A 10395-nucleotide genomic window follows, 5' to 3' on the forward strand; every position below is an offset into this window, starting at 1 on the left:
CAACATTCATATAGAAATCACTCATGTCCACCTCAATATCACTTACATAATTTTCTTCATCTTCAAGAAAGTCACTATCTTCCTCACTCCTTTCACTACTCCCATCATTACCCCCTTTACTACCCCCTTCACTACCTCCTTCACTACCCCTTTTACTACACCCTTCACCAAGCCCTTCACAAACTCCCTCACTTTCAAATTGACCTTCACCAAGTCCTGCACCAAGTTCTACACCGACTCCCAAACTCTGATCATTACGATCATTAAAAGTATATTGATTAAAGAAAGGATCAAAGTCTTCAAATTGAAATGTCTGGTCAGCAAAGGTATCAAACATTGCTGTATTTACTTCTTGATCACCAAGATTTGCACCTTCATCATGAACTTCTGTATCTTGATCACCAATAGGTGCACCTTGATCATGAACTTCTGTATCTTGATCACTAACTGGTGCACCTTGATCATGAATTTCTGTACCTTGATCACCAATGGTTTCACCTTGATTACTAATTTCAACATGTGCATCTTGATCACCACCAGTTGCAGTGTGTTCCAAGTTGAAACACAATTTATTACTACATGATTGAATCCCTTTAACTAACCTCCATCTCCTATTCTTATTGTATTCCAGTGTCTCATACCTTACCAAACACAATTCAAGATTTGGGATATCTTCCTGGTTTTGGTTTACTGGATGCAAATCAAACTACTATTGAATTTGATTTTGGTAAGGGTACATCATCTGCTATTTCCTCAATTATGACCCTAGGTTTAACTCTTGGAGACATAAAGTATGTAAGTAACTTAGTTTCATTATGTTTAGTGTATACGTTGATGATCTTTATGATGTTCAATGTACTGTGCAAGACTAAGTACATCAACATGCATCATTCCATAGAGCTCTAAGACCAAACTCCAAATCTCTATTTGGCAGTTGATAGTGGTAGTAAATGACCGGTGGTACCTCATAACCAAGCTTTAGCATCACCTCATCCAACTCATGCACATAGAACTCATCCATGTCTACCAGGTCGACGTGGTCTGATTTTCCTTCAATGTAGCTTATCCTTGGGAATTTTGTGAACCTCCCTTCATGATGGAGCTCAATAGCGAACATTGTGGGATATCCTTCTGTAAAAATCATGAACCAAACCAAAATAAAACGTTACTTTATACGGATTGTAAAAGTTTTTTTTTTTTTTTTTTTTTTTTTTTTTTTTTTTTTTTTTTTTTTTTTTTGTTTCAAAGAAATATGTAAGAAACAAAGTATGTTACTGTAAATCCGTAGTGCATCAAAACACTGATTTCATGGCTTGATTTCCCACATTTGGAGCATACTTGTGGATTCGAACTTACGATTGAAGTTAATGATCAAATGCAAGATTTCAAGGATCGATTAGGGTTTTTGATCAATAAAGTGGGTTTAGTAGGTAGAGAGTGAAGGGTCATTAACTATGTATATCCCTCAATATGACGGTAATCGATGACATAGAGGTAAAAAGACGAAAATACCCTTGTCTATATTGCAAGTAACGGAAGATATATTTACGGAAGTTAGTGTGAGGGACCAAAAACAATAGAAAAATCCAATTTTGGACTAGTGGTACACTAATGTATGGTTTTGGAACAAAATCATACCATATTTGCAATTTTGTCGGTATTAATAAAACCAAACCGTTACAATCCGCAAGCCGCAGTCATTTTCAATAGTCACAATCTGCGTTGATACTCTTTTTTCTTCCAGTCTCATCAAAACCCTCGTTCGAAATAAAAAAAAACGGCTAATCCTTCGATAGCGAAATATCAAAAAGATTAAAAACTGATTTGCTTTAATGGCGGAAAAACCCCAACCCGTTCAGGTACTATACTGTGGTGTTTGCGGGTTACCCGCTGAGTATTGTGAATTCGGACCCGATTTTGAAAAATGCAAACCCTGGTTGATCCAAAATGCTGCCGAGATTTATCCTGATCTTCTTCAAGGTAATGGTTTTTACCTTTCATCCTTTTGATTGAGTTTGAAAACCCATGAATGTTTTCTGATTATGTTTCTCGATTTTGTGACTTGAATCAGACGCAAATGCGAAGGAAGTAGATAAAGTTTCGAATCAACTTCAATCATCTTCGATTGCGGATGGCACTTCGGCTTCTGGTAATGTTGATGTGATAGGCGTTTTTAGTTGTCAGTGTTTTAATTTATATACACTCTAGCATATATATACTCGTTGCTTTTAAGTTGTATTTGAATTGGCAACAAATCTGATTTTTGTACAAACTCTTACTAATTGGTGCACAATATCTGATACTAGTTAGTTGCCACTTCAGAAGTGATTAGTTAAGAACATGCTTGTTTGTGCTGAATTGATGATATCAGTTATGATTTTTTTTTTTTTTTTTTTTTCTTTTTTGTGTGTGAAATTGTATGCTTGTCAAGACCAATTATGCAGATCATTGATAGAATAGGGACAACATATAGACATACAAGCATGTTGTATTATCTTTTTATACATTTGAATACATACATGTGTTATGCTAGTAGATTATGCATGCTTTCATATCAGTGTAACTGCAATGTAAATTTATTCAGTGATGTGTGGCCTATATTGTAAACTTAAGTTCTTCTAAGGTGCATCATTGGTCTAGATAATTCAGACGAGTTAGTTTTCTTCAATTTAGAGGTGTGTGCATGAGATTGAATTTCTAAGAAGATAAAATGGGAACTGAAGGCTGTTTTATTATGCTCATTTTTTTTTTCTTCTTTGGGGTCTAGAAATATACAAGTTTCATTTTAAATAAACATAAGGGTATTTATTTCTTTATAATTAGAAGTCTTAGGGGGTGTTTGGGAATGCTTTTTAAAATGGCTTATTGACTTATTGGCTTTTCAAAAAGCCAATAAGTTAAAAAGATGTTTGGAAACACTAACTTTTTAGTGAAAAAAAATGTCTTTTCAATCCTGGCTTTTCAAAAAGCCAATAAGGAGTTTGAGAAGCAATCCCAAACATGCCCTTAGTAGAATAGGAACTTAGTTGTTGCTCTAGGGGTTATTGATCCAAGATTTTATATGTACAGTCACTTATATTCTATGAGTTTATCTTCAACCTCTCATTTAGTTTTGGTTGAAAATCAAGTACTGGTATGGCATTTTTGGAATTATGGCTTGGCCATCCAAATTTTGCTTATGTAAAATGATTGTTTTTTCATTTTCTTTATAGTAATAAATACTTATCTTCTTTTTAAAATGTAACAACACTTTTCATCATGTTAAAAGTTAAATCAAAATTTCTCAACTTTTAGGCTTCTTCATGCTTAGATTTTAATCCTTAATTACTTGCTTGTAGGCTCTTCAGCACCAAAACAGGAACCTGTAAAGAAACTTCCTGGGGGCAAGATCAAAAAGAAGGTATGAATTTATCACAAAAATTTATAATACTTATGCTTACACCAAATCTTTCATATTTCTTTTGATGCTTTATAGGGACCAAAAAGATATAAAATTTTGATATATGGGTGTCTCAGGAAAATGAATCTTGTACAACAAATCTGCAACCTTGTGTAGTGAAACAAGAGGCCTTAATCTTATCAACACACTATCATTATGTTTATTTTAAATTCATCAAAGAGTTACCTACCCTTTTTCATAAATGCAATAATTATTATATGTGACAAATTTGAATCTAATTACTTAAAAATGGGTGAGATATGTAAATCTCCAAAGTGTATTAAATACTTACAAGCTACAACTTTCTAAATCACTTCAATGAAATTTTTTCAGTTTAATATTTTTAATAGTAAAGCTTTTTGTAATGAATACCTATTCCCTAATAAAAAAAATGAGGGCAAATTTGTAAAAAGTTAGATGAATTTGTGGTGTAGGAGAGACAAGAAGTTATAATTGAGAAGGTAACCCGTAACAAGCGAAAGTCTATCACCACCATAAAAGGCCTTGAACTTTTTGGTAAGCATAATAATTAATTATTATTATTAAAATTTTAAATTCCCATGTTTTTTTTAATGACAATAGAATTCTGATAATGATAATGCAATGTAGGTATTAAACTGAGTGAAGCTTCAAAGAAACTTGGAAAGAAGTTTGCTACTGGAGCTTCTGTTGTTAAGGTACAACAATGTTACATTTTAATTTAACAACATTACAAAAATATTATCTTCAATTAATTAATTAATTGAATTTTTTGATAACAAAAAACAGGGGCCAACTGAAAAAGATCAAATTGATGTTCAAGGAGACATAGCATATGACATTGTGGACTTCATCACACAAACATGGCCTGATGTAATAATCATCACTACCATTTTCCTTTTCTTATCTCATAGTTGCTGTTTTTATAAATAATGTTTTTAAAAAAAATATTTCAAAAACTATAAACCCCTCTTTTCCTCACTTTCTTTATTATGTCTTTCTATTTGCTTCAACTATAATAGAATCACATACTAAAAGGCTATATAATATGAAACTACAGGTTCCTGAAAGTGCAATTTTCTTTATTGAAGATGGGAAAAAGATCCCAGCTGTATAAATTTTGAAGATCAGGTATGATGACACAATCCGATATTCTCAAATTAAATGTCAAAAAAAAAAAAAAAAGATTTGATTTGTAAAAAGCTAAGATTCTGTTATTAATGCATTTAAAGTTGATGAGTCAATTGAAATATACAAAAATGGAAGCATTCAGCCATGCAAAACAATTAAATACTTTCCTCTAGTAAATGAACTTTGGATTCTACTACCATTTACTGCATTTATTTATTTATTTATTTATTTATTATCACAGTATTAAATCCCACATTTACTCCATTTTGCATATTTGCATGCATCATAATTTGGTGAAATTTGTTATTTGATTGCAGAGGATCTATGACCATATCTAGAGTTAGATCATCTATTAGTTGTTGAGAGTTGACCAAAATTATGATGTAATGATACATACATATTATATATGTCATAGAGCATGAAATCAACCACACATTTGCTTTTATTTTTGGACCACAATTGAATGTGGACATATATAATATCAGATAAAACAAAGAAATTGAGTAATGGTGGGGAGTTTGACTTTTCTTTCTTAATGGTTATGATCTTTTGTATGTATCTTTGACTTTGATCAAAGCAAGAAGATGATTTTATAGAATCTTGTGACAAAATGAAAATCTTTCTAGACCTTGTCAAGTTCGATTGAAATTGAAAATGTGTTTTGTGTGTTGATGTTGAATGTTGGATGCAATTCAAAGGAAATCTTGGAAGTTATATTTCATAGATATGGTTAGATTTCATGTTGACAGAATCCAACTTTTGATTCGTAGTAATAAATGAACTATTTTGGATTTCATTAAAATTGTTAACATTTAATTTGGGCTGACAACCTAACGTTTTGGGGAGAGTTAATTGATTATAGGCGAAAAGGTCATTTTTTTTAAACAAAAGTGTATCAATTGTAGCAATGGTACAGGTAACTTTTTTAGAACAACAAACACACATACATATTCTACATTACTACTAAACTTTATTATTTATTTATTTATTTTTTTGTCTTCTACGAGAATCCTTAATCTTTTGTTGATGGTTATCTTAACACTAACACATAATACTATTGGGCTACTAACACTTTGGCAATGGAATAAGTAACTTAATCTACAAACCATTTGGTAATAGTATTAGCAACATATTCCATTTATTCTTCCATTTTGGGGGAATGAATAGTATAACACCATATTTGGTGTTATACTATTCATTTATCCAAAAATGGGGATGATTTTTGGGGAATGAATAGTATAACACTATATTTGGTGTTATAGTATTCATTTATCCAAAAATGGGGATGGATTTTTAGTTGTCCATTTTAATCTATCTTTTTATGTATATATATATATATATATATATATATATATATATATATATATATATATATATTTGTTTTTTATCTATTAATTATAATTTAAATGTAATATTTAATACTTATAATATTGTGTTATATATTAAATTATATTAATTAATTATAAATATAAAGTTTGTTTTTGTTTATCAAATTTATATTAAAATTTAAATATATATTGAAATTTTAAAACATGATAACGTATTTTACAAAAACTTATAATTAAGTGTTATAAATATAATCTTATTTATTTAATATTATTGTAATGAAAAAATATAAATTATATATTTGTTAAAACCAAATTAATAAGAGTGTGTTTGACAATTTATATAAGTTAGAAAAATGAAATATATTTTTTGGGGTAAAAATGAGGTAAAAAATGAAGTAAGATTGGAGATGAAAACATTATTTACTTCATTTTTTATTCTATTTTTGGGGGGAAAATGAAAATGAATTGAAAATGGTCTTAATCTTAAGATTTATGAAATATGATAATTGAAGTAGGTAGATATGGGGATTTTTTTTTTCAAAAGAATATGGGAGAGATTTAAACATATATAACAATGGTTGTGGTGTGGATATTCCATAAATGAGGTAAAAGATTCAAAACTTACCATTTTCATAATATTGCTAGTGTTCTACGAATAATAGAGTTGAGGATGGTTGTGATTGTCTAGATGAAATCATAATGTATCCTCTAATGGAGGCTAGATGAAATTAGATTAGATGTGTCATGTGTGTTGATTATTAGAGATGTTTGACAAAGATTTTTTAATATTTTTCTTTAAAAAACCAATAAACTCCAAAATATATAGATGTAGATGAAACCGTAACTAACTGATCTGATAGTTTAATGCACAAATAAGAACATCTGTTGATTTTTCTAAAGTTTTTTTACATAGTAAGGACATCTCTAATAAAGTTACATAACATCTCTAAACAATAATTTTTTCTAAAACTTTTTACTATCTGAAAAATTATTTACCAATTGAAAAGAAGACTTCTTTGAGAGTTCATTCAAAACATTTTTTTTTTCAACCTTTTAATTTTATTTTAGACTTATCACGTTTGATCCCTACATTTAGTAACATTTTATTTTACGATAATCATATTTAGATATTAGATGTACTTGGCCTCTATGGTATCTTCCAGTTGTAGACCACTAAATCGTTAACAAAGCTACAACGACATACAGCCGATTTTTAAGACAACATGTTTAAGCTCATTCACCTCAAACATCGTGTAGTCTTCTTCTTTGTTAGATGCCAACTGTTACTTTGATAACAACTTAAATGAGAAACACTTGCTTTTACTCGCGACATATATTATACTAAAATATGTGTATTGTGAAATAAGGAAATATGATTTTCCACACGATTTAAAGAAATTTGTAAGTTTTTTCAATTGGAACCATAAAAAATATACACCTAAATAAGCTTAAGCACAATAATGAAGTTCAATTTTTTTGAACGATTGAAATTTCGAACTTGCTTTTTGACAGAAAAACATGTTCAATACTTACAATGTAGTTCAAAATTTGCGCTTTTGTAGAGGAAAGTTTTACACTTGTTTCCTGACAAAAATAGAAAGCACAATTTGTCTAATTTTATAAATGCTCATACTTTTGTGTTTTCACAAAATGGTAGATAATACTTTATTTGTATAATATATAATATTTTTTTTATAATTCATTTGAAACTCCCATGACTTTTCAATTTCTTTATAATAATAATAATTATAATTTGGTTAATTAGGTTAAATAAATATCAAACCTAACATGTAATCATGTATAAACTAAATTTCAATATTAAAATAATATATTTACTTCTACTAATTAAGTTATGCTTTTTAACATATAACATATTATACTTAATTTATTAGTTTTAATATATTGTTGGATGTAAACCATTATCATTTTAAAGATATAATTTTGGAATAATTTGTATAAAATACTTAAATTATTAATTTAAATATAACATTACAAGGTCAACTTAAATATAAATTTTAGTTTAACTTAAACAACCCAAAAAATATTTTGTAAATAGTTAAAAATGATAAATTATAGTGTCTTTCTAATAATAATTATAAGTTGGTTAATAAGGTTAAATAAATATCAATGTAATCATAAATAAACTAAATTTCAGTTTTAAAAAAATATATTTACTTCTACTTATAAAGTTATTTTTTTAACTTTTAACATATTATACTTAATTTATTACATTTAATATGATGTTAAATGTAAACCATTATCAGTTTAAAGCTACAACTTTTGAACAGTTTGGATAAAATACTTAAATTGTGAACATAAATATAACATCACAATGTCAACTTAAATATAAATTTCAGTTCCACTTAAAAAACTAAAGAATATTTTATAAATAGTTAAAAATGATAAATTATAGTTATAAATGCAAAAACTAAATTGTAATCTCAATTTAACTAAAATATTTCCTAATGATATTTTTATAATCATTAAAAGTTTTCAAATAAGTAGCTTAAAATAACTTACAATAACAATAGTTAAAAATAACTCTATATAAATGATTATATTGTTATCTTTAAAATCAAAAAATAATGTTTGATGTTTTAAATAATTATAATGATAGAAATTAAAACATTAAGAAAATAAATTTTAAAAAATTCGTTAACAATAACAACTATAAATAATATTAAATCATAAATTATATTTAATTTTATTCATGTGTAACTCGCTAGTAGAAGTCATTGAAACGCTTGAGATTATAAAGTTATAATATATATATATATATATATATATATATATATATATATATATATATATATATATATATATATATATTATCATATAATTCAAAATAATCAATATATTATATCAATTTAGTATACGAATTACTATATCAAATTTAACAACAACGTTGTTGTTATATTAAAAAAAACATATATTTGTAAAGACTTCAACTATATAGGTGTTTCTACGCACTACAATATCAACTTAAATATAAACTTCAATTCCACTAAAAAAACCAATGAATATTTTGTAAATAGTTAAAAGTGATAAATTATAGTGAAAAATGCAAAAAACTAAATTGTAATCTGAATTTGATTCAAAATATTTCCTAAATGTATTTTTATAATCGTTAAAAGTTTCCAAATAAGTAGTTTAAAATAACTTACAATAAAAATAGTTAAAAATAACTCTATATAAATGATTGTATTGTTACCTTTAAAATCAAAAAATAATGTTTGATGTTTTAAATAATTATAATGATAGAAATTAAAACATTAAGCAAAATAAATTAAAAAAAATAATTAACAATAACAATAATTATAAACAACATTAAACCATATATTATATTTAATTTTATTAATGTGTAACTCGCGGGTAGAAGTTATTAAACGATTGAGATTATGAAGTTATAATAGATGTATATATTATCATATAATTCATAATAATCAATATGTTATATCAATTTAGTATAAAAATTATTATATCGAATTTACAACAACGTTATAGTTATATTAAAAAAAAAACATATATTTATAAAGACTTCAACTATATTGATGTTTTTGCGCAACGCGCGGGCATTCGCCTAGTTTAAGTATGAAATCAAGTTTTGTGTGTTGATGTAAAGTTAATAGTAATACATGAAATTTAATGTTCTATAATTTAGGGTTAATTATTTATAAGGGTAACATAATTTAGCTTGTGTATACATTTTTTTTTCGTATACATATGACTATAGAACTTGTTTAGTTTGTTCAAAAAAATCCTTATTGTAGATGATAGTTTTGTTGTGAAGATATTCGCTGTAGAAGTCTTATGGGTTTTAGGTCGAAGTAGTGTCTTGTAGTCTATGTCGAAGCACCTTCGATATATCTATGTATTTTAGAGAGCATATAAGTTGTAACACTTTGAGTATCGAAGTCTCTTTATAGATTTTGTGTCTGTTAATGGTACTATATATAGTATTGTAGTATATAGGTTATGAGCATATATTCACATTGTATTCTGTAACCCTGCTACTTTCAAACTAGTGAGAGATTAAACAAATTTATCAACATTTCTTGTTCATTTCTTTTCTGAAATCATTACTTGATTGAATTCTTGACTCATCAAGTGGTATCAGAGTATGAATCATCAAATCGTTTTGAGAATTTCTTTTTTCGATTTCATCCATTGATTCAATCTTTCTAAATTCAACAATTTTCGCGTTTGATAATTGTTAGTTATTCTTCGAACGGTGTTTGAGATTGTACGATTCTACAATCAAGATTCAATTAATCTGATTTGATTTCATTCCAATTTAATTTCTCATTCTTTCTAATCAAATCGATTACAAATATGAATATGAACATGATGATGAACAACATAAATCTTCTTGGATCTTCCACAAAACCCCAATGTTGCTTCCAGAGTATTACGATTAATGGGTGGATTGAATAGAAGATTATCTGACAAGAACCGATGAAGATCGATGACGTCCAGTTAAGGATGGTCCATTCCGTGCTACTGCAGTTGAAGTAGTTG

The 10395-nt window shown here is 27.4% G+C and overlaps 1 protein-coding gene across 1 annotated transcript; it reads left to right on the forward strand.

The window, feature by feature from the left end:
• Positions 1-1702: 1702 nt before the first annotated feature.
• LOC144997482 (translation machinery-associated protein 22-like) lies at positions 1703-4994 on the forward strand. Its single transcript, XM_078957396.1, has 8 exons — positions 1703-1980; positions 2072-2149; positions 3339-3400; positions 3874-3955; positions 4049-4116; positions 4208-4291; positions 4479-4549; positions 4867-4994. The coding sequence occupies exons 1-7, from the start codon at positions 1833-1835 to the stop codon at positions 4533-4535; spliced, it is 579 nt and encodes a 192-aa protein (XP_078813522.1). The 5' UTR covers positions 1703-1832; the 3' UTR covers positions 4536-4549; positions 4867-4994.
• The last annotated feature ends 5401 nt before the right edge of the window (positions 4995-10395 follow it).

Source organism: Lactuca saligna, chromosome 5 (genome assembly GCF_052625555.1).
Source record: "Lactuca saligna cultivar CGN05327 chromosome 5, ASM5262555v1, whole genome shotgun sequence".
Classification (NCBI taxonomy): Eukaryota; Viridiplantae; Streptophyta; class Magnoliopsida; order Asterales; family Asteraceae; genus Lactuca; species Lactuca saligna.

Bases quoted from the DNA above. Each gene is read 5' to 3' on its own strand.
- LOC144997482 (XM_078957396.1), top strand. From the start codon at position 1,833: ATGGCGGAAAAACCCCAACCCGTTCAGGTACTATACTGTGGTGTTTGC. The intron at 1,981-2,071 runs GTAATGGTTTTT...GACTTGAATCAG, and splicing joins TTATCCTGATCTTCTTCAAG to ACGCAAATGCGAAGGAAGTA. The intron at 3,401-3,873 runs GTATGAATTTAT...TTTGTGGTGTAG, and splicing joins GGGGCAAGATCAAAAAGAAG to GAGAGACAAGAAGTTATAAT.